General features: G+C 35.3%; 1 protein-coding gene across 2 annotated transcripts in view; it reads right to left on the reverse strand.

Annotated features, from left to right (window-relative positions):
* Nucleotides 1-25,999, reverse strand: part of LOC150087838 (F-box only protein 38-like) — a 146,961-nt gene that overhangs the window by 36,469 nt on the left and 84,493 nt on the right. Inside the window, exons 7-10 of one of the 2 annotated variants that reach the window (XM_090369226.1) lie at nt 18,601-18,709; nt 12,000-12,102; nt 7,390-7,556; nt 60-226 (exon numbers count right to left, since the gene is read on the reverse strand). In XM_090369226.1, the coding sequence (XP_090225352.1) occupies nt 60-226; nt 7,390-7,556; nt 12,000-12,102; nt 18,601-18,709 (546 nt within the window). Of the gene's footprint in view, nt 1-59; nt 227-7,389; nt 7,557-11,999; nt 12,103-18,600; nt 18,713-25,999 lie in introns of both variants that reach the window. The other variant, XM_090369225.1, reaches the window with a different exon arrangement.

The raw sequence follows: 25,999 nt of genomic DNA on the forward strand, positions 1-25,999 counted from the left end.
TTCTCTTAATTACAAGCATAAAATGAAAAGCTTTCTAACGTTATATTTCAATTACTTACATGGGAATTCTACACTTTCGGCTGAAAAACCGAAGCCAACTAAGTACTTTTTCTCTATAAATTCCTCTGTCATCCCGATCAGAACTGTGGTCATGTAACAAGAACACATCATGGTTGGGTTCAGCATTTCTTAACACAACCTTTTCCATTTCTAGAGAATCATACCTCTGCAAAAGGAAACCGAGTGCTTAAATATTTGGCAAATGCTAAAAGTATAGTTTAAAATTTAATTTATTTACTTTAAAAAGTTAAGTTTAATTAAATTTAATTAGCTCAAATGTTAAAATTAAATTAAGTGCACTTATTAAAAACATTAACATTTAGAGGATTTCCTTGTTTACAAAACTCCACCTCAGCAAATGTAAAATAAATTCATTACACATTCTGAATTTATTTTATTTATTTTGCCACCACAGTGCTATACATTATATGATCAAAAGTAGTCAGACAAACACAGGTAGTTGTAAAAAGGATTCTAATCCAAAAAACTAATATACAGTAAGGCCATCTTTTGCCTGAATGACTGCTTCAACCTTCCTGGGTATACTTTCTACACACTTTCAGAAGGTTTCCTGTAACTCACCTCATTCTTCTTGAAAAGCAGCCATCGGAACCCATTTGGAAGAAAGCCATTTGGTTTAATTTAGCACCCCAATTTATCAAATACTGAACCTCAATCCCCATTACACTGAAGTCTAATGGAGTTGAGGTCCAGACTGCAGGCCAGGCAGTCCAACATTTTGATGCCATTACCCACAAACTGGCCCTGTATGACCCTCACTGTATGATATGGAGTATTGTCTAATACTGATTCCACAGTGCAGGTAGCACATAACTATTCAAAATGTCCAAGAAAGTTACAAACTTCACTATTGCAGTAGTACTACTACCAATGAATCAAGTGCAAACCAGCTGAAACAATCTATACCATCAGACCAGACTGCCTCCTTCAAATTTCATGGTCAAGACTACACAATCCAATAGAAAGTTCTCTGCCAGGCAATCTCCATGCCCAAACGTATCCATCAGAATGAAATGTCACACTGCAAAATTAGCCTTCTGCCAAAATTTTATCTGTTGCCACATAAAATCTGTCATTCTGGAGCTCATGTACATTAGGAATGACACCACTCCAAGTGCTGTTTTACAATGCAGCACTTTAGGGATGGTTGACATACTGACAGATGTTCTGATGGTATCTTGTACCTGCTCCATGATGATGTTGTCTGCAGCTCATGAGTAAGACAAGAACTATCCTCTTTATAATCCACTAAACAAGTTTGTAAGGCCATGCAGACCTTTTTTTGTTGAAGCATTGCCAGTGTATTTACCAGCATTACAAATAAAAACAAGGCAAACCATTGTACAAAAGCAGTATTAATATTAATATTGACAAATGATGCAAGAAAGCAAGCTTACACAGCATCAGTCAAAAAAAGAATTTCCATTTCATCTATTCGACCCTTCCAACACTGTCTAGTTCTTCCTTGAATTTGTCCACTTCCAACAACAGATTGAAGCTTATTCCAACAATCAACTACCTTGGTTAAAAGCACACTTCCACACATCTATTTTGCCATGCCACCATCCTTCCTCAATTTGAATTTATGCACCCTCATGTGCATAGTCTGACCAAGAGGAAGAATCCCATCAGCATTGAGTTTGCTCAAGCCATTTGAAGCCTTAAACACCTCAGTGAGATCACTTTACAGTGCCTAGTGTCAAAATGCTGCAATTCACAGAGGTTAAGCCTTTCTTGGAAGACCATCCTTTTGTTCCCCTCACCAATCTCATTGCACTTCTCTGCACCAGTTCCAGCAGATCTACGTCCTTCCCAAAATGAATCCTCCAGACCTGTATGCACTACTCAAGATTTGGCCTGACCATTGCCTTATATAATGGGATAATCACCTCTCCTCATCCCGGTTAGCAAAATTCCTTTATATCATTGATGAAACCCCATGAGTTCTCCTGGCAGCCTGTCTGCACTGCTCAGAGAACTTCATATAAGAGTGCACAATTACTCAGTATACAAATATATAGAAAAAAATACATATATTTGGCCTCTGTGTCAAACAAATATATTTGATTGAAACAGAGGCCAAACAAATGTCATCTAATAAGCAAATACTTTTTAAAAAATCATGCAATAGGCAAATATGCTACTGTATTAATTACAATTATACTGTGCCAATTAATTAAGATTAAAATGTATATACACTGAGTGATCACTGAAGTATGACCACCTACCTAATACTTCGTGGGTCCTCCTTTTGCCTTCAGTACAGCAGCTATCCAATGTGGCACTGATTCAACAAGATGTTGGAAGCATTTGGGAAGTATGGCCAACCAAGCTGTGTGTAATGCAGATGCCAAATCAGTACATGACCATCCATGGTGTGGAGTAAATAACATGACTCATCCGACCAGCACACCTTCCAGTCTTCTAATGTCCAACTTGCATGCTCTTTGCACCAGGCGAGTCTTTTATGCCAATGAACCTTGGTTAGGAGAGGATGCCGTAGGGGTTGTCTGCTGGTATAGCCCATATGTGCAAGCTTGTGACGCATGGTCATGCCAGATATTGTTCCTGATTGGCCCGTGTTGTATTGGGTAGTCAACTCTTCAACAGTGCTGCACCTGTTTGCTTGTACAAGTTGTTGGATCCGGCACTCACTTCTAACATCAATCTTTTACTGACCTTTGAAGTTTTGCCGTCGGGTTGTGGCTTAACCATTTTGATGCCAGTCCTGGTACACTTTAACTACAGCGGCTCTCGAACGCCCCACCAATTCAGCCGTTTGGGAAATCAAGGCACCAGCTCGTTGAGCACCGACAATCTGTCCTTTATCAAAGTCTGATAAATCCTACCTTTTACCCATCATGCTCGGAATTTTACTACCTACTGAACCACTGACACCTTATCTATGCTACATAGGTCAACTAACTCTGCACTCTCATACCTCACGTGGTCAACGGGCCGCATTCAGTTTTCATAGGGGGTGGTCATAATTCAGTGATCACTCAGTGTATATTTATTATATATTTTAATTAAGATTAAAATTTATATTTGAAAATTATAGGAAATTATATTATATATAGAAAATTGAAGGGAAAATATGATTGTAGAAGCACTGTACCATAGTCTTACCATCTTTGAATAAAATAACATCAAATACCACAGAAAAGTTACTGATGTAGCATCTAACCATAATCCCGCACTGAAAGTCTATAAATTCTGACCTTACTTATTCTAATGTATTGCAGAGGCATAGGCAGAGTTACAAGATTTATACTTGTATGCCCTGACACAGGAGTAAAAAGTATGCCTGTGTCTCCTCTCTAACATTATAAGATTCACCACTTGTCACTCATTTGAAATGTTTCGGTTCAAATTGTGTTGGTGACTGGAGGAATTCTTAAAAGCCTCTTCAACTGGGGCTGCAGTTGTCAGATAAAGGAAGTGGGGCTCCAAAAGTACAGACATACAAAAGTTCAGACATAATACAATATAAAATAAAGATCACAAGAAATAACATAACATACCATACAAATTGGTGCACTATGATTGAAGTAGTCAAATGCACCATAAAACAGTTACAGCAGCAAGAAAGTCTGTGTGTATCAACATCTCTGTAAAAGGTATAATGCAGATGAAAGTGTGATTACAAAAAAAAAAAAAAAAACACCAGGAATATTAAGAATGTTAAGAATTCTGCAGTTTCACCTGAGACCGGCTTACTAGTCAAGGTTTACAGCTGCTCATAAACTAGTCCTGTATAATCCTTGCTACATGAGATGGAGTGTTGTTGTTGTGATGATACTGACAAGGCCTGCTTCCATAATATTGCTATAGTATACAGCCACTCCCTGAATTATGTAAGGGTTGCGTTCCGTGGAATTCTAAGTTGGAATTTCTCTCATGCTTGTGCAGCACTCGCAACTATGCTCACTGAATTGATTGAATCAAAAAAGAAATGTTCGACGAACATGTAAATAGAATTATTTATTGTATTTATTCAATATCTCATGCGCAGGAAAAATTACAAAAGCGTGCAATTTAAAAAATTTAAAAATTATAAAATTTTAAAAAAAGAGAGGAGACAGGCATAACGTCAGTAAGTTTTACCTCTTGAGCAACTTTGCCAGAATCGATGTCTTCAGCTGATAAGTACGCTGCTGCGGAGGTTGAGGGCTGTGAAGATTTAGAAGAGGTCGGCCACTCAACCTTACGAAAGAACATATTAATGGATGACTGGATGGTAGCTTTTTTCTTTTCATTGTAGATTTCTTTGTAGCAAGCAAGCATATCATTCACTCTTCTGTTAACTTTCAAGAATCGTTTGCTGTCAGGATCCATCTTCTCAATCCTCGCCATTGCCGATGCAATTTCACGAAATGCCATTGCCATCTCTCTTGTGATGAAGTGTCTCAGCTCCTCATTTGGTTCATCTTGAGCTTCGTCGGCATTTTCTTCTTTTACTATCACTGCCTGCAAGTCAATAAGTTCTTTGTTAGATAATTCCTTCTCTTCTTCCTCTATTAATTCCTTCAAACTGAAGTAGCTCTGCAACCTTTACAATCTTATCTGTAACCTCTTCATATGATTCATCTTTTCCAAATTCTTCAAAGTCTTTTACGTGCCATGGGCATATTTTCTTCCATGTGCCATTCAAACAACTTTTAGTAATTTCTGCCCAGGCCTTATTAACGTTTAAGATGGCATGCAAATATTGTAAGATTCCAAAAGTCTCTTAACGTAAAATGTTTCTCACCATCTACTGCAGACAATGCCTGATCAAATGCTGTGCGTAAATAGTATGCTTTTAAATTCGAAATAACACCCTGATCCATAGGTTAGATGAGTGAAGTCATGTTTGGTGGTAGAAATATGAATCTCACGTTCAAAATGAAATCATCTAGATGTATAGGATGTCAGGAGCATTATATAATAGAAGCAAAATCTTGAAAGGAATGTCATTGTCTTTACAATATTTTTCAATCTCAGGAATGAAGCAGAATTTAAATCAATCCTCAAAGAGAAATATTGTTTTCCATGCTCTCTGGTTCGACTGGAAATGCACAAGGATTTCCAGAATGGTACACAAGCAGTGGTTTTAATCTGTAATCTCCTGCTGCATTAGCCCCAAGCAAGAGCATGGCCCTATCTTTTGAAACTTTGAAACCTGGCATTGTCTTTCTCTCTTTGGCAATGTATGTTTGATCCGGCATTTTTTTACAATACAGAGCAGTCTCATCAACGTTAAAAATTTGCTGCATTGAATAGCTACCTTCATCAATAATTTTTTCCAGTACATCACAAAATTTCCCTGCAGCTGCAGAATCGGCACTGGCGACTTCATCGCATATTTTAATGTTGTGCAAACCAGAGCGATGCTGGAACCTATTAAACTAAATGCTGCTTGCCATGAACTTGGCTTGGGGTTTGCCGTACTTATCCTTAATATCTTCATAAATACTTGCTGCTTTTGCTTGAATGATCATTAGACTCAGGGGCACTCGCTTCTGAATCTGATTTTCCATCTATATTATTAACAGCTTTTCCATCTTCGATATAGCACCTGAATGCTATTTTGTGATCACTGTTGATCTAAAATGCGTTGATCCTTAACATGTTCTTTTATACGCACACTGTCCCTTAAAATAGTATTCACTATTGAAGCAGCGAGACCTAATTCCATGCAATAGATGACAAACTTTGTCCTGTTTCGTACTTAATTAATCATCTTCATTTTTTAAAACAATTTTGTTTTGTTTGCTATACTGCCAGCAACTTGCACTTTCCATTGGTCCCTTTCCCTTCACCATTGTAATAAGTAAATAGGAATGAAGAGAAGTTTCTGAAAATTTGTTTTTTATATGATTGAAGATTTCAGTGAAGGGGAACTCATTTCACCATAATGTAAAAACCCACACAATTGCAGTTATCAGTATTATCGCAAATACAATAAGATCGAGTTTACTACCCGCTTATAATAGATTGTGCTAACAGAAAAGCCCAATAAACCGGAGAGTGCAAATTGTTTTTATTATTTTATGGCAGTGACTTCCAGAAATGTGTTTTAGAAAAACATCACAAAGGCATTCAAAATTGATTCTTATAATGGAACATACAATAACAATGAAAGTGTAGTACAATTTCCATTATAAAAATGACCTTTTACAGAGATAAATAGCTTAGTAATATTGTATAGTGAAATTTTAAATTTCCAAAGACTTGGAACGAATTACAAAAAAAAAAAAAAAAAAATTGTTTTTGGGTTCACATTATGCTTTTTCACAATACTTCCATTTATCCCTACAGATGCAAAATACATTTCCATATGTCTTTCAGTTTGCATCTGCCAGCAAAAACTTACATAAAGTCGAGTATTATGTAAGTCGTGGAGTTCCTGTATTAGTATTAGTATTGACAAATGATGCAAGAAAGCAAACTTATACAGCATTGGCAAAAAAAAAAAAAACACCACCATACCATCTGTCCATCCCCTCTAATAATTTATCTATTCCTTCTTTAAATTTACTTGAACTACATGTTTACATAATGGACAGAAGTTTGTTTTGAGGGTCAATAAATCTGATGTACAAAAATTTGCTTTCTAGCGGAAAGAAGTGTTTGCAGATATATTTGACAACCGTACTTTTTCAGTTTAAATTTATGTCCCCTTATGTGCATTGTCTAAGAAAGGTTATTTTGTTATTTAGTTTTTTTTTAGGAGCATTAGCAACTAAGGCCATATTGCTCCGGGGATATGTGATGGTCACGGGCTCGAACCCTGGTCTAATCAAGAAGCGTGTGATACGCACTGCTGCTCCTGCCCACCTGGCTATGGAGGCACCTCTAAGAAAGGGTAAAGATGCCATCAGCATTTAGCTTACTCAATCCATTTAAAGCATTAAACACTTCAGTCACGTCTCCTTGCGAGTGCTATTTTCAGGGCATGGCAATTTACAGAACTGAAGTCTTTCTTGGTATGAGTGCCTTTTTGCGTCCCTGATTTATCTTGTTGTGCATCTCTGAACCCATTAAAAAAAGATTATCACTAATGTATTTCACCTCTTCCACACTTTCAGATATCCACTTACTCAAACCACTCTTATTTCACTCTTACACTCATTACTACCAGAATATAAAACCTTTATCCCATCACTTCTAAAGTCCCCTTTCTCTTTCCATCTTTTTTCACACAACCTTACAATATTCATTTTATTTCATTCCATTTCTCATTTCAAGTTCTCTAGTTTACCTGTCCTATTCATTGTCTAATATTATAAATTTTAGATATCAACAGAAGTTTTTAAAACTTACCCCACTACAGGGCTCTAAAAAAACAAGTCGCCCACGTCTACTTGGCAAAGATAAAACCTCAGATACTAAAGAAGTAAAGTCCAACTTTGGGCACTGAGTAATGCTTAATCTGACTAAATATGGACAATGGTGCAAGAGGATTTTCTTGAGTATACGACAAGCTTGAACTGAAACATAATAAAATTAAAATTTCATATTTTCATTAAAAAATTCACTTTACCTTAGTTGCAGAATATTTTACATCAGTTTTATTTTGGATTATTTTAGATTTAGAAAAGTAAAACTTCAAATTTGATATGATAACCAAAAAGCAATTAAATGAATGATAACAAAAAAGCAATTTGGTAAACTGCTTTTCTTTTCTTTTTTTTTTTTTTTTTTGCTCTTTTAATTGATAAATTGATTTTATTTTAATTGTATTTAAACGAATGATAACCCTTGGACATATCAAACTGAAGCCTAAACATAAAGTTTAGTTTTCACATTCACGTTGGCTGCAGATACAATACAAAATCTTAGGCATGCAAAAAAAGGCAGCATAGCCAACAATGAAAATGTAATTTCTAGTGATATTAACATTAAAATCAATAAATGATATTAGTGATAATAATGGAGAATCACAGGCAAATAATGGAGAGATACTCCATTATTTGCCTGTGAAGATAACAAATTTTGCCCCCAGGTTTCAACATAATATGAGGGTTGCTCAAATATAGCGGAAACAAGATTGTTATAGACAAAAAAAAAAAAAAAAAAAAAAACCAAGCTTTATTTAAAAGTATCTGACAGTTACAATACCTCAAAGTAAACTCTGGTTTCCTGTAAAATGCATGGATCTAACAGACAAATTTGTTTATGGTTTTTTACCATAAACTTGTTGTGGTCTGTGTATGAAATCCTGAATAGGCAATGGAGAAATTTTACTGCAGTCTTTGCAGCATGGTCGGCTCACTCATGGAAGCTAGGCAACACAATTTGTATCCATTTTGTACAAAATGGATTACTAGCACACTAAAAAACTTTAGTTTTTTAGAGAAAAGATGAAAGTTTCTTCAAATGACACTGCTTGCTCATGTTGTAAGGCAATTTCAATGAATTGTCCCAGTATGTTGATATAAACAGGTGTTTCACTGATGAAATGTTTGAGACTGATGGGATGAGATATCATAATTTAAAAGAATCATTAGCATTAGTAGAGGCATATGATGCAAGAAAGCAAGCTTATACAGCATCAGCCAAAAAAAAAAAAAAAATCCCTTCCCATTTCACCCATCCATTCAATCCAAATGTTTGCCTTGAATTTATTTAAGCTGTCAACTTCTACAACAACAGATGGAAGCTTGTTCCAGCAATCAACCAAACACTGGCTAAAGGCAAACTTCTACACATCTATTCTAACTTAGAATCAGCTTAGAAGAGTTATCATTTTGTGAAATTCATTAAATCTAGATCAATTGCATCCTTTAAAAAATAGATGCAAGCCCATTTTTCACAAAAATAAGCTACTAGAACACTAAAGCTTGCAAAAGAAAAGACAGAAGTCTTTCCTACATTGCAGAAGAAAACCAACTATTTTCATACAGGATGTCATTCCTCCCTCTATATGCAAGAAATGCTTACAGAAGAAATATTCATATTTAAAAACTGAACATCTAGATTAAGTAAAAGTGCTTAATTAGTGCTTTTACTTAATCTAGCTGTTGTTTTTAATTGTGAATATTTATGTTATAGGCTAAAAGTGTGTCTATATCCAGGTCAAGAATAATGACATCCATTTTTGTATAATAACTTACTGCTCCTGAATAAAGTCTACCTTTACTGAAATATTTTCTTTGGAAAAATTATTTCCACAATAGATTTTTGCCTTACACGACAACTTAGAAACACATTTCTGTTAGTCGGAGTACATTTTCGTTAGAAACATATTTCTGTTAACATTAGCATTAATAGAGGCATATAATGCAAGAAAGCAAGTTTATACAGCATCAGCCAGAAAAAGAAAAAGGCTGGAGGGAGGAATGCACGCTCTCACACAGCTCATGGTAGTGAAGCTCTGTAATGACTTTACTTTATTTGACAGATTTGTCAAGTATGTTAAAAGTGTGTATTCATGCAGACCTGTTTGCTAGATAGAGCAACCTATTGACTTGTGTTGAATATTTTGCTGTATCGTTATTTTCTTAATAACTTACAAACCTTAGAAAAAGGTTTGAGATATAACTCACAGCCAAGAACTAGTTGCATATGGGTGGAAGTCTGAGTGTCAACTAGAATAAAGACTCATTCAAATGACAAAAGACAAAATGTATCAAATGGCTAATTAAATTAATCAAATAAAAATAATGAATATGAAGAATTATAATTAATCAGTGGAGTATATCAACGATATCTAATTGTAACACTCAGTTCCAATCATTATTTCAGTTATTCCAAAATCATTAATGATTTTGGAATAACTGAAAGCAAAGTGGAGGAGAAATTGTTGAAGTTAAACATAAGAAAAGCACCTGGGGTGGATGGGATCTATCCAGTTATATTAAAGGAGGCTGCAAAGCAACTAAGCAAACCCTTAGCCATAATTATGAGAGCGTCCTTGGACTCAGGGGAGGTTCCCACGGACTGGAGATGTGCAAATGTATCCCCAATTCACAAAGGGGGGATCGAAGGGTGACACGAGTAATTACAGACCAGTTAGTATAACTTCTGTTCCGGGTAAAATAATGGAGTCACTGGTTAAAAATGCATTGCAGGATCATCTAGACAAGACTGCAGCAATAATTCAGACACAGCACGGGTTTGTTAAGGGAAAGTCTTGTCTGACAAATTTGATAGGATATTATGATGTGGTTACAAAGGAACTGGATGCAAAAAATAATTTTGATATCATATATTTGGATTTCAGGAAAGGTTTTGACACTGTTGCGCATGGAAGACTATTGTGCAAATTGGAGCAGAATGGTATTAAGGGTAAGTTGCTACAATGGATAAAAGGATAGTTAAGTGGGAGAAGACAGAGGGTGGTAATCAATGGGTGCTGCTCTTCTTGGACTAATGTTATTAGTGGAGTCCCATAGGGTTCGGTGTTGGGACCACTGTTGTTTTGTATATTTATCAATGATATTGATGAAGGTATATCAGGCTTAATGTCGAAGTTTGCAGATGATACAAAAGTTGGCAGGGTTGTTAATGACAGTAATGGCAGTGTGCTACTGCAACAGGATCTAGATAATTTGGACAGATGGGCTAAGAAGTGGCAACTGAAGTTTAACCTTGACAAATGCAAAGTACTGCATATGGGTAGAAGTAACCCCAGAGAAACTTACCAACTGTGTGGTACTACACTTAAGGTGGTAGAAAATGAAAAAGACCTGGGAGTAATTGTGCAGTCAGATATGAAGTTTTCTGAGCAATGCAGACAGGCTGCCAGGGCAGGTCATGGGGTTTTGTCAATGATATATAGGAATTTTGCTAGCAGGGAAAAGGAGGTGATTATCCCTCTGTATAAGGCAATGGTCAGGCCACGCCTTGAGTACTGCGTACAGGTCTGGAGGCCTCATTTTAGGAAGGATGTAGATTTACTTGAGCGTGTACAGAGAAGGGCAACAAGATTGGTGAGGGGAATGAAGGGATCTTCTTACCAAGAGAGGCTTAAATTCTGCAAATTGCAGTGGCTGGAGACTAGGCACCTGCGCGGTGATCTGATTGAGGTATATAAGGCCTTGAATGGGTTGAGCACGCTGAATTCTGATGGGATCCTTCCACTTGTTCAGATTACGAACCTAAGGGGGCATAAATTCAAATTAAGAAAAGACAGATGTAGAATAGATGTGCGGAAATTTGCCTTTAGCCAGTGGGTGGTTAATTGCTGGAACAAACTTCCATCTGTCGTTGTGGAAGTTGATAGGTTGAATAAATTTAAGGAGGAACTGGACAGGCACTTGGGGGGGGGAATGGTGTGATTTTTTTTTTTTTTAGGCTGATGCTGCATAAGCTCATACACTTGCTTTCTTGCATCACATGCCACTGCTACTACTACTGCTACTACTACTATTATTGTTAGGTAGAATACAAGGAAGTCAGAAACTAAACTACTAGAACAGGAACAATAGCATGTATTTCGTAATCACTCAAACTTTATCCCTAATGAAAGAGTTTATGTCATGCCTTTGACAGTGATTTACTTTGAGGGCTGAATAATTAATAGACAGCAATAAAACCAGATAACTTTTGATAAGTTATCTGGTTTTAGATAACTTATCAAAAGTTACCAGATAACTGCATTTCTTCATCTTACTGTATCACTTCCACTTGATGTCTTCTGAAATGATTAGACTAATGACATTTAAATCTGTTTACAGCTTAAATATATAATTGCTATAATAGATGCAACTATATGTAATCTTTTTCCTTAAATATATAATTGCTATAATAGATGTAACTATATGTAATCTCTTTCCTACTTCAAGTTAAAAAAAAAATAATAAATAAATAAATACTAATGTAACAAACACGCACAAGAACAGAATGGGAATTCATCTTTATTAAATTACTTAATAATAATATCAAAAATACATGTAGAAACAGATGATTTCTACATCATATATACATACCTTCCACATGAACTAGGCTATGACAATGGTCAATAATAATATCTGACACACCACAGGAAATAACAGAGAGGGTAATTAATGTTTCTGACACAACACGAAAGACCTGAAAAATATTTTATGGCCATTGAGAACATTAATATAGAAGGAAATTAATATTAATCAATTTATAATTATCATAGATTATTAGTGCTTTTATTTATATTAGTTCAAAATTTTCAAAAAAAACCCAGCAGGAATGATCAATTTGCTATTGCCTAGTATATATTATCATTATTATACAGGCCAATAGAGATTCTTAATGCTGTCTTTCATTCCATACCTCCTTAGGTATGGAGCAAAAAGATGGCATCTCTTCGGTATCCAGAAGGAATGAACGAATCCCTAAGATATTTCACATATCAACAATATCAGGATAACACAGATATTTCACGTATAAATCCATTTTTTCATTCTGTGTCTAACTGCTCATTATATTTATTTAACTGATTTTATCTGGCGAATAAATACAATAAGCATAAAGGATTAGGTCAGAGCAATTACAATTTATCAGTGGCATCCTTTATCCTTTCACAAATTCTTTATAACTAAACTTTGCTGGAGATGAGGATGATTAGCTCAGAATGACTTAACTCATGATTTAAACTTAGCTACATTTAGAGCAAGTGGAATTCCTTGGTTCTAGGCTACAACAACAACAGTGGAAATTACTTGAAGAAGAAACTAAAATTACAGATATCAAAAAACTAAGTGTTTTCAAAATATTTCTTTATGGAAGATGGTATATGTTTCTGCAAAGATATTAGTGGTCTTCTGACTGAATGCACTGAACACAATCCTAATGAAGAGTGTAAATTTACTGATGCCTGAAAATTAAGTTTAAAAGCAGTTTTGCTGCAGAGTGGAAATGCATTCCCATCAATTCCTCTTTTTTTTAGGAGCATTAGCAACTAAGGCCATATTGTTCTGGGATATGCGGTGGTCGTTCCCTGACCACCGCATAACCTTTCCGTATCCTCCGTATTTGGTGGTCACGGGCTCAAACCCCGGTCTAATCAAGAAGTGTATGCTATGCACTGCTGCTCCTGCCCACCCGGCTACGGAGACGCCATCAATTCCTCTACTTCATGCTGTTGGTTTGAAAGAAACATATGAAAGAAAGTCCAAGATCCTAAGTGTGATAAAGTACCATGACTTTGCTTAGGCTATCTGTGGTGATCTTAGGGTAATTGGATTACTCACTGGTCAGTAGGAAAGTTTCACAACACCAGGGAGAATTTTTACTTTTACCAGGGAGAAGTAAGATAATGGTTTTACTGATTGAACCAAAAAAAAAAAGGTTCTTCTGCCATCTATCTTTGGAAATAAAGCTTGGATCAATGAAGAATTTTGTTCAGTCCCTGAATAAAGAAGGAAGTGGATCCTGCTACCTAAGGGAAGTATTTCTCAATTTAACAGTTGAAAAATGGAAAGAAAGAATTTTCACTAGGCCTCAAAGATGGTGTACCTGAAACAAAGCTACAGGATGATACCAAACTAGCAGCTTAGTGGTTATTTAGAGCAGTTCTGCAAGAATTTTTTGGAAGCAAAGAAGATAATTATGAACCTCTGGTGTCAACTTTAATACAATATTATAAAGATGTGGGCTGCCACTAAATGTCTTTGAAAATTCATTTTCTTTATTCCATCTCAGTTCTTTTCCTCAAAATTTGGAAGATGTAAGTTATGAGTCAGGGGAATGCTTTCATCAGAACATATCCATGATGGAAAAATGGTACCAAAATACCGCCATGATGGGATATTACTGCTGGTTGCTTAAGATGGAAAGAAAAATGGATTTTAAGCAAAACTCTTTTGGTGACAAACATTTCAGGGAAACTAGATATATGTAGTACATTACATGTTTGCTTAAAGTATTTTAAATTGAATAAGATTCATTTTTAAGGTGGCATACTGTATAACATTTGAAATTGGTCATTCATGAAGTTACTAAAATTTCAGTATATCTTTCAGTGGAGTTGTGATACGGACACAATTTTAGTATTTTTGGAATCAGAGATTCAATTTCCATTAGAATCTACAACTTTAGCTCCAGATGTATGGATAACCTTTTTTTTTTTGTTGGCCAACATTCTCATTCTCCAAGATTTTTATTAATTACTGAATATTAGTCTACAATGTTAAGTTTATTTTATACCTAACTGAAAATAAATATTATTAATGAAATTATTTAAAATTTTCATTAAATTTAAAATAGTTATACAGGGTGTCTCAAAAATATTGGTACAAACGTTTAGGGGAGGTAGGTAACATCTAAAGGAATGTGAATCGCATAGGAACCCATAACTGGAAACGTCACTGGAAGTCGGTACATGGTGCTGTTCATCAGTTCGCGAGAGGGAAAATTTCTGGTTTACTCATTCAAGCAGTAGTCGCCACACAAAGAGCACGCATCGATATACGAACTGTGAGGTGGCAGACATGCACCTAGTGTATGGATTAGCAGAGGGCCCACACAGTGTGTGCCCCCATGCAGCACAAATCGCTTCGCAATAAATGTGTGGGCAGGTATGGTCGGTGACTGCTTAGTCGGTCCATACCTGTTACCATCCCGCATGAACTCCACTAAATATTGGATCTTTCTTGAACAAGTTCTACCAGGGTTACTTGACGATGTTCCAGAAAATGTGAGACGCAACATTTGGTTTCAACATGACGGGGCACCTGCCCATTATGGAAGGTGTGTTTGTGACCATTTGAACAGGCGTTTTGGGCGTTGATGGATTGGCCAGGGTGGACCCGTTGCCTGGCCCCCATGCTCACCTGATTTATCGAGCCTTTATTTCTTTCTGTGGGGGGGGGCCCCTCAAATCTATCGTGTATGAATTGGCTGTGGAGACGGAAATGGATCTTGTGGCGAGACTCATCTGCGCTGCTGCTACTGTCAAAGATCGTGTCCGCCAATCCATGCTGCATCGGTGTCAGGCATGCATCGTGTCTCATGGTGGAACCTTCGAGCATCTGTTGTAACATCATGAAATGCATCCATCTCGTACTCTATTGTTAATATTATGTCAAATAAATGTTTGCCACTAATTACTGTCTTGTGTCATTTCTGCTTCTTGTACCTCTGCTACTACTTTCCCGTGACGTTTCCGGTTATGGGTTCCTATGCGATTCACATTCCTTTAGATGTTACCTACCTCCCCAAAACGTTTGTGGCGCCTCCGTAGCCAGGTGGGAAGGAGCAGCAGTGCATAGCACACGCTTCTTGATTAGACCGGGGTTCGAGCCCGTCACCACCAAATACGGAGAATGCGGAAAGGTCAGGGAATGACCACCGCATATCCCGGAGCAATATGGCCTTAGTTGCTAATGCTCCTAAAAACCAAATAACAAACAAAACAACAAACAAAACGTTTGTACCGATATTTTTGAGACACCCTGTATAAATGTCAAATATCTTAAAGGCTTACTAATCAGTGGTAAATATTAAAAAAAAAAAAAAACATATATATATATATATGTTATGTTATAAGACAGTTAGTCACTTATTTACATACTCCAGTTATGTGAACAATCAAAAAATAAGAGATTTCTATCTGCAGTCCCAGAAATTCCTAAAGTCTGTATCTTCAGTTATGTTATTAATATAATTACATAGAAATCAAATATAAAAGAGAAAAGAGGTTATCTTTTTTTTTTTTTGGTAGTTGTTGGTGCATAGGCTTCTGTGGCCATAATGCACCTCCCAAGATTTTTGCAGTACTTTGATCCAAGCCCGAGGCGGGAATCGAACCCGCGACCTTTGGGTTGCCAGGCAGGCACTTTACCCACCCGGCTAGCCCAGTCGGCTGAGGTTATCTTCTACATTTGTATCCACTGCCTACTAGATCTGAATGTATTAATAAACAACAGAATAATTATTTTGGCCCTTTGATAATTGCACATAATTTTGTGTTACAATTTCTTGGAAGGTTTCTCAGGACACAGCACCACTGTTTTTCTTTGATGAAAATATTCAGCGTTGCTCATTTCAGCCCTTACATAATAATAATAATTTAATTAATTATTTCAGCCTAACAAATTTTGGGAAAAGGCCTCATGCTAAGAAAGCTGTAAAACATAATAGTACAAGATGGCATTAGCCTCAGTCTGTACACAGCATTGAACAAACTAAATTTTCTACTAAGTGTATTGATTTCATATTACAGAGGCCCTTGACCATGAGCTACTTCGGTTTGTACTATGCACTTTCAATAAAAAGCACTGCTCCAACAAAAAACTATATATTTCAAGTAATGCTAATTCTTATCATTTCTCATATTTTTATTCCAATAATTATAAATTGTAATTACAATTTCATAATATATTGTAACTATATAATATGAAGCTAACTCAAGGTTCAAATCACTTTTTTTATTTAAACAAATATAATATTTACAGATAATTAATTATATATTGAACATTTCAAAATAATGACTTTGGCTATATCTTTGGCTATATCATAGATTATATCATTGTTTCCTAAAGTGTGGAACGCATACCTCCAGGAGTACGTGAAAGGGTTTTAAAGGATACATGGCAGAATTTTTTTTATTTTACACTATCATAGTTTTTTTTAGCTGCAGAAAATAATTCATTAAAATTTAATACAGTGGGTTCTGTTTATAGGAATCACTGGTTAATTGAATCAGCCACTTTATTGAATCATAAAAGATGATAGAGCTATATAATCTGTGATTTTTTGTTTTTTCTTTTTCCCCCCTCCTTTCATATAATTTTATTGAACTACACTCTTAAGTGCTCCTGTATATGCATATTAGCTCAATGTGTGTTATTTACATGTAGTGACTCAAGCAACATTTTACAACACATCTGTGAGAAGTAATTGTTTGATAAATATTCTGTTGGTTTACTGCTTGTTGTCTCCACTTTCTGCAAATGAATTTTACTGAGTTGTATCTATAAACAGTAATTGAGTTAATTTAATAATAACTTTTATTATATATTAATAAATGAATACCATACATTGTACTGTATTTGCTCTAGTTTAGATAAAATATTATTTTTAAAACTACTCCCAAATTATCTCTGCCCAAGAAGGGGTATGCTGGTAAGACTAAACTCTCAAAAGGGGTATGCGATTATTGTAAGTTTGAGAAACACTGGATTATACATATAACTGGAAAAAACCTTTGAATCATTTTATTGAATTGATTGTGTTTGTCTTAGCTACTAATAACTTCTACTTTGCCAGAAAGTTCCCTTTCCTTTAACAAGTTCTTTAGTTTATAAACAAAATAAAAATACAAAGCACAAGTTCGGGTGAATAAGGAAGATGTTATAAGACAGTTATAGAATGTTTGGGAAGGTATTCAGAAATACAGTTGCATAATAAAGAGCATTTTTTTCATCATGTAACTACACCTCTCAAGTACCTAGTGATTTTCAACTGCAGTCTTATTAACAGTATGACCTCCTGGTACAAATTCGTAAATAATTATGACTTTATAGTCAAAATATAATTCTAATATAACTTTATCATAGACCTATCAATCCAAATTTTTTTATTCTTGGAAGACATGGGAGATTTCTAATCAAAGGACGTATTTTGTCTGCAGGCTGAAACAACAACACAATGTTTCATCTCCTGTTGCTTTTCAAAATTTCTTGATCACAATCCAAATTGCAATGAGTTCTTCTGAAAGCTTGGCTTGTGAATTTCATGAACTTTGTAACAGCAGATAAGATGGACTGATCTGCTGCTACAAACCTGTGGTGAAGAAGTTGCATAATCTTTTCATGTTTAAAATATCAGTTATGATGGTTTGGCAACTATTATATGATATTCCAACTTAAGAGACTGTCTTCAAATTCTTATTTGACAATTGGCCAAAAATAGTGCTTCTAACACAAACACAAGTCTGCCATTTGTGAATGTGCTAGGCCTCCCACATCTAGCGTCATTCTCAATGATATCATATCCATCAATGAATTGCTTTTACTATTATTTAAATATTTCATCTCTTAAAAAAGCTTTTTCATTGTATGTCACATCTATAATATTTGAAGTCAATCTTTCCTGTAAAAGATAAAATTTTGCAGACCTTTGTTCAAAAAGTATAAAATTATTTACTGTCAGTGACTGATAAAAATAAGCCATTGTATGTGGGAAACAAAACCCTAGATACTGAAAAATTTCTGACATTCTGATTACAAAATAAAATAAAAAGATTTTCTCATATGATATTTAGATATTTTTAACAAATTCAGTCCTGGAACTTCCTTATTCTACCTTGTATTATAACAATTACAATTTTATTAATTCCATTTACATTCGTAATAAAATTAAATCTTGTTAACAAAACAAAATATATATTTCTCTATATTATATCAGTAATAACAGAAGTAGAATACTACAGCCTAATCATTATGATCTTATAAAATGGTTATGTAGAGAATGATTGTTAATTTTGATAAACTGAATATTTCTGTTTCCTTCCAATTTTTTTTTTTATTTATGTGTATTGCTTAACAAAAAATAAATAAATAATTGGTGCACTAGTCATTCAAAGAGAGAGAAAGAGAAGGGTGAACCAACCTGAACAGGATCATCCTCCAATAATGGATCACTTGTACTTGTTGTCTTATCACTAACATTAGGATTCTTACATCCACTTTTTCCAGAGTTCTTTTTTCTTCTTGTATCTCTTCTTAATGAGGGAGGAGAGGGGGAAAATTTGAATTCTGACATCATTCAGTTAACACCAGTCCAATTAGTTGATTAATAATACTTAATCAAAATAAAAATAAATTCACCACAGAAATTAATACAGTACACAAGATTTACTTAAAATGAACATTGAGTATGTGAAATTATTACAAAGAATATGTATAAAATTTTGCAGACATTTAAGAAACAAGACGAAAAATGAAATATCAAATCAGCAAAGACTTTAATACAAGGTTAGATCAAAAAGTTCGGCCAATGTTGCAAAAATTTATTTTATTCAATTCATGGTTACATATTAATATCTTCCAACTCCATATTCAAGTGTAGAGACAGCCCCTTAACAAGACAGAACTTTTGAAGAGGGTTCAAAAAAGGACAACCAGATTAATGCACATATGAAGAATGACTTGGAAGGTGTGAACTGTAAAGTATGACAATGGAACATTTAAGGGGAAATAAGGTCTGAATATTTCTGTTTCACATAAGGCATGGCAACAAACAATATTCAGTGTTTCAGTTACAATCTATGGTATATGAATTGTGTGTGTGTGTGTGTAAATAAAAAAATAAAATAATTGCCTGATTACTGGTCTGATTTTAATGATATTTGGGAAGGCTCAACAAATTGTTCTAACACAGCAAAATATATAAAATTTCATGAAAATCCATCCACTGGGAGTCAAACTATTACATGTGGATGGAAAGATAAAGAAATAAATTTTAAAAAAATAAAATCCAACCAATAGCAATAGTGATTTCTATAGGTTTGATTTTAATGAAATTTGGGATGCCCTGACAAATTTTTCTAAAAGAGTGAAATATAAAATTTTATGAAAATCCATCCATTAGGAGTAGAGTTATTATACGTGAACAGACAAAGAAATAATAATTGACAAATTTCTATTGGTCTGATTTTAATGAAATTTGGGAAGGCTTGACAAATCATTTTAAAAGCCCAAATATAAAATTTCATGAAAATCCATTCAACTAAGAGTTACGTTATTACATGCAGACAGATAGAAATGGCGAAGACAACAGGAATGGGCACATTATGCATATATGCTAATACACTTAAAAAGGACTATAGTCATGTGAGTTAATTGTTTCTAATTCTTCATTTTCTTACCACAGTTTGAATATCTTGAGAAAGACTTCAAAACATATGGTTTTGTTTCTTACTGTAATTGTTTAAGTTTCAAAAATTTTAATAAATTTGTATGGTAATTATGCATAGTGGAATGTTCCTCTTATTTTGTTCAATTTTTCTAGAGTTATTTATCCTCCTTTTATCTCTTCTTAATTCTTCTAACAGATATCAACTGGTGGTCTCCACAGCCTGCAGAAGACTAAGATGGATAAAAAAAAATGAATAAAATGGATGGATACAAATAAATTCCATTAAAATGGAAATGTGTTATTCTTTCTAATGGGGATAAAAAATAAAAAAAAAACATGGGTTTACTCATCAATAAATATGAAAGGATGATAAAATTCCAACTTAATGATATTGTACAATGAGATAAACAAACCACATCTATGTTAGTTAAAACTTAAGAGATAAATTGACTGTTAGAGTTTCCAATAATATATGATGTAGTATACTTTTATAAATATGATTATATTTGTAAATAAATTTATGCTTTTGAGACATTTATGCATTTTTAATTCATTCTGCAGATTATCTGGAAAAATTTATTTCAGGTACAGCCACTCCCCGACTTATGTAAGGGTTGTGTTCTGCGGAACTCGTGTAAGTCGGAATTTCCCTAAATGTTTATGCAGTGCTCGTAAATTTGATTGAAGCAAAAAAGAAATGTTCGACGAACATGTAAATAGAATTATTTATTCAATTTTTTTTATCTCATGTGAAGGAAAAATTACAAAAGTGTATAAAATTACAAAAATTTTAAAATTATAAAATTACAAAAAGAGAGAGGAGACAGGCATAACGTCAGCAAGTTTTACCTTTCGAGCACCATTGTCAGAATTAACTCTCCAGTTGTGGAGATTTATAAGGGGTTTTTTCTAACACCACAAAATTACTCTGCAGCTGCAGAATGGGCACTGGTGACTTCACTGCATACTTTAATGTTTTGGAAACCGGTGCAATGTTTGAACCTATTAAACCACCCATTGCTTGCCACGAACTTGGCTTGGGGTTTGCAGTACTTATCCTTAATATCTTCATAAATACTTCTTGCTTTTTTTGAATGGCCACTGGACTCAGGGGCACTTGCTTCCGAATCTGATTTTCCATCCATATTATTAATAGCTTTTCCATCTTCGATATAGCACCTGAACACTGTTTTGTGATCCCTGTTGATCTTAAGTAGTAGTAGTAGTGGCATGTTATGCAAGAAAGCAAGTGTATGAGCTTATGCAGAATCAGCCAAAAAAAAAAAAAAATCACACCATTCCCTCCAAATGCCTGTCCAGTTGCTCCTTAAATTTATTTAACCTATCAACTTCCACAACGACAGATGGAAGTTAGTTCCAGCAATTAATCACCCGCTGGCTAAAGGCAAATTTCTGCACATCTATTCTACATCTGCCTTTTCTAAATTTGAATTTATGTCCACTTAGGTTCGTAATCTGAACAAGTGAAAGGATCCCATCAGAATTCAGCGTGCTCAACCCATTCAAGGCCTTATACACCTCAATCACATCACTGCGCAGGTGCCTAGTCTCCAGCCACTGCAATTTGCAGAACTTAAGCCTCTCTTGGTAAGAAGATCCCTTCATTTCCTTCACCAATCTTGTTGCCCTTCTCTGTACACGCTCAAGCAAATCTACATCCTTCCTAAAATGAGGCCTCCAGACCTGCACGCAGTACTCAAGGCGTGGCCTGACCATTGCCTTATACAGAGGGACAATCACCTCCTTTTCCCTGCTAGCAAAATTCCTATATATCATTGACAAAACCCCATGACCTGCCCTGGCAGCCTGTCTGCATTGCTCAGAAAACTTCATATCTGACTGCACAATTACTCCAGGTCTTTTTCATTTTCTACCACCTTAAGTGTAGTACCACACAGTTGGTACGTTTCTCTGGGGTTATTTTTACACATATGCAGTACTTTGCATTTATCAAGGTTAAACTTCAGTTGCCACTTCTTAGCCCATCTGCCCAAATTATCTAGATCCTGTTTCAGTAGCACATTGCCATTACTGTCATTAACAACCCTGCCAACCTTTGTATCATCTGCAAACTTCGACATTAAGCCTGATATACCTTCATCAATATCATTGATAAATATAGAAAACAACAGAGGACCCAACACCGAACCCTGTGGGACTCCACTAATAACATTAGTCCACGAAAAACAGCACCCATTAATTATAACCCTCTGTCTTCTCCCGCTCAACCATCCTTTTATCCATTGTAGCAACTTACCCTTAATACCATTCTGCTCCAATTTATAAAATAGTCTTTCATTCGCAACAGTGTCAAAAGCTTTCCTGAAATCCAAATATATGATATCAAAATTATTTTTTGCATCCAGTTCCTTTGTAACCACATCATAATATCCTATCAAATTTGTCAAACAAGACTTTCCCTTAACAAATCCATGCTGTTGTTGTTGTTGTTTTGGTTTTTAGGAGCATTAGCAACTAAGGCCATATTGCTCAGGTAATATGCGGTGGTCATTCCCTGACCTTTCCGCATCCTCCGTATTTGGTGGTGACGGGCTCGAACCCCGGTCTAATCAAGAAGCGTGTGCTACGCACTGCTGCTCCTTCCCACCTGGCTACGGAGGGGCCTAACCCATGCTGTGACTGAATTATTGCTGCAGTCTTGTCTAGATGATCCTGCAATGCATCTTTAATCTTCAATGCATCTTCAGTGACTCCATTATTTTACCCGGAACAGAAGTTAAACTAACTTGTCGGTAATTACTCGTGTCACCCTTCGATCCCCCCTTTGTGAATTGGGGATACATTTGCACATCTCCAGTCTGTGGGGACCTCCCCTGAGTCCAAGGATGCTCTGATAATTATGGCTAAGGGTTTGCTTAGTTGCTTTGCCGCCTCCTTTAATATAACTGGATAGATCCCATCCACCCCAGGTGCCTTTCTTATGTTTAACTTCAACAATTTCTCCTCCACTTTGCTCTCAGTTATTACAAAATCATTAAGCACTCTGTTACAATTTGATAACCTTCTGCCATTTTCAAACTTTAATAACTCCTCATGTGTGAATGTAGGTGCAAAATACTCATTCAGTTTGTTTGCTATCTGAGCAGGATCATCAACAGTTGAACCATCTATATCAAGTGGACCAATCAGATTCATCCCCTTCCTTTTAGAGTTTATAGAAGTAAAGAAATCCTTGCTGTTTTTCTTAGCATCTTTTACCAAAGATTTCTCGTAATCTGCCTTTGCCTGCCTAACCTCCTTTGTGACCTGATTACAGACTAGCTTATATATGCCATAGGCTTCTGAGTCGCTTGATAATTTATATGCATCCCATGCATTTTTCTTCTCTGTCACGAATCTCATTAGCTCATTTGATAACCATTTAGGCCTAAACCTTGAACTATATTTCTTAATAGGTATGAAACTTTTAGTAGCATCCACGATTATTTCCTGGAATGCTTCCCACTTAGAATTTACTGTTGGTAACATAGTCAGTTGATCCCACTGTACAGAATTTAAAAACTGTCCGAGACCACTGTACTCACCTTTACGGAAGCAAAAACCCTTTCCTTTACCCCTGATAGTAATTATATCTTTAAGTAAATCCCACATCAGTACACTGTGATCACTGCCACCTAGTGGTTCGTTTATCTGCAAATTCGTAATACACAAATGATCACTGCTGATAACAAGATCAAGAGTATTACCCTCTCTGGTTGCCTCTCGAACATGCTGCTGCAGAAAACAATCATCCAATAAATCCACAAAAGTCTTGCTTTTGTGGATTTATTGCATTGATCCTTTAACATGTTCTTTTATATGCGCACTGTCCCTTAAAATAGTATTCACTGTTGAAGCAGCAAGACCTAATTCTGTGCAATAGATGACAAATTTTGTCCTACTTCATACTTCTTAATTAATCATCTTCATTTTTTAAAACAATTTTGTTTCGTTTGCTAGCACTGCAAGCACTTGTACTTTCCGTTGGTCCCTTTCCCTTGACTATTGTAATAAGTAAATAGGAATGAAGAGAAGATTCTGAAAATTTATGTTTTTTATATGATTGAAGATTTCAGTGAAGGGAAACTCATTTCACCGTAATACTGTAACGTAAAAACCCACACAATTCCAGTTATCAGTATTATTGCAAATGCAATAAGATTGAGTTTCCCCGTTTATTATTATTATTATTAGCCATATGGTGCAAGGAAGCCTGAGGGTTATGCTGCACCAGCCAAAAAAAATTCCCCAGTTACCCTGAAAAAGAGAAAGAGAGAGAGAGAGAGAGAGAGAGACAGAAGTAGAGAGGAATCATCAAGAAAGAGAAGGATGATGATATCCAGCTCAGGACCCTGGGTGTGTCAAGCCCATACTCACCAGATGTGAGCCCCTGGGGGTTTATAATAGATTGTGCTAACAGAAAATAAACAGGAAAGTGCAAATTGTTTTTATTGTTTTATGGTAGCGACCTCCAAAAATGTGTTTTAGAAAAATATCACAAAGGTATTCAAAATTGATCCTTATAACGGAACATATGATAATGATGAAAGTGTAGTGCAATTTCCATTATAAAAATGACCTTTTAGGGAGATAAATAGCTTAGTTATATAGCAAAAATTTCAACTTCCAAGGTGTTGGAACGAATTACTAAAAAAAACAATGTGTTACTGGGTTCAAATTACGATATTTTCACGATACCTCCATTTATTCCTATGGGATGCAAAATACATTTCCATGATTTTTTTAAGTTTGCACCAGCTGGCAAACACGTACGACGTAAAGTCGAATTTCCATAAGTAGAGTATTACGTAAGCCAGGGAGTGGCTGTACAGTACTGAAAATTTAAAAGTATGTTTTGAAAATTTAAAACATACTTTTCGCTAATGGAATACTTAGTAATACTATCTCTTTTCATTAAAAATTTCTAGCTTGACATTAGTGTCACAGATTCTTAATTTACTCTAAAAATATTTGTCAGTTAAGGTCAGCACTTGATTTTTAATTTGCACTGCTTCATTTTTAATAACAGTTGTTTGCAGATTATACAGAAGTAAAAATAGATTGGAAGAACCTATAAAGTGTTGTGCTTTCAAGCAAATATCACTACTACTAGAAGAGTAAGTAAGAATCCAGCATCCATCCATGGAAAGATCACGCAACTTGTACATTTACAAAACTATATACTGTATTAAAGAAAGCACAGTTAATCAGCCCACCTACCTAGTGAAAGAGACTGTAAATTAAATAATCAAACATTACAAAAATGCATTAAATAAATATAGTAATGTTTAACAAAGCAACAGTTTACACAAAATATTAATTTGATTGGCAAATTTTTTTTTAGAAAGTTGGAAAATGCTGTATTTACTGTTCACATTACATCAAAAGTGACATCAGGGGTACTGAAGTCTGCCCTTGTTCGCCCAGCTGCATGATCATTAAAGTATCGGTTACTTGAGCAAGTGTATTTACATTGTCATATCCATAACCCATCCATATGTTGTGGTAACCAAAAAACAGAAACTGTATATTTGTGGATGACTATAAAAAGGTGTCAGGAATATCTGTCAATAGTAGAGTGATTAACAACCTTTGCTATGCAGATGGCACCGTACTTTGCACAACTATTATTAGCATTTAGGATTAGCATTAGTAGTGGCATATGATGCAAGAAAGTAAGCTTATGTAGCATCAGCCAAAAACAACGCTCCCATTTCACCCCTCCATTCATTCCAAATACCTCTCCAGCTCAGCCTTAAATTTATTTAGGCTATCAACTTCCACAACAAAGGATGGAAGTCTGTTCCACCAGCCAACTACCCGCTGGCTAAAGGCAAACTTCTGCACATCTATCCTACATCTATCTTTCTTCAATTTGAATTTATGCCCTTTCAGGTAATTATTCTGAGCAAGAGGAAGGATCACATCAGCATTGAGCATGCGCAAACCATTCAAGGCTTTATACACCTCAATCAGATCACCTCGCAGGTGCCTAGTCTCCAGACACCGTAATTTGCAAAACTTAAGCCTTTCTTCGTAAGAGCAACCCTTTGTTCCATTCACTAATCATGTTGCCCTTCTCTGTACTCGTTCCAAAAGCTCTACATCCTTCTTAAAATGAGGCCTCCAG

Source organism: Mastigoproctus giganteus, chromosome 3 (genome assembly GCF_048544385.1).
Source record: "Mastigoproctus giganteus isolate SK-2022 chromosome 3, ASM4854438v1, whole genome shotgun sequence".
NCBI classification, from domain to species: domain Eukaryota; kingdom Metazoa; phylum Arthropoda; class Arachnida; order Uropygi; family Thelyphonidae; genus Mastigoproctus; species Mastigoproctus giganteus.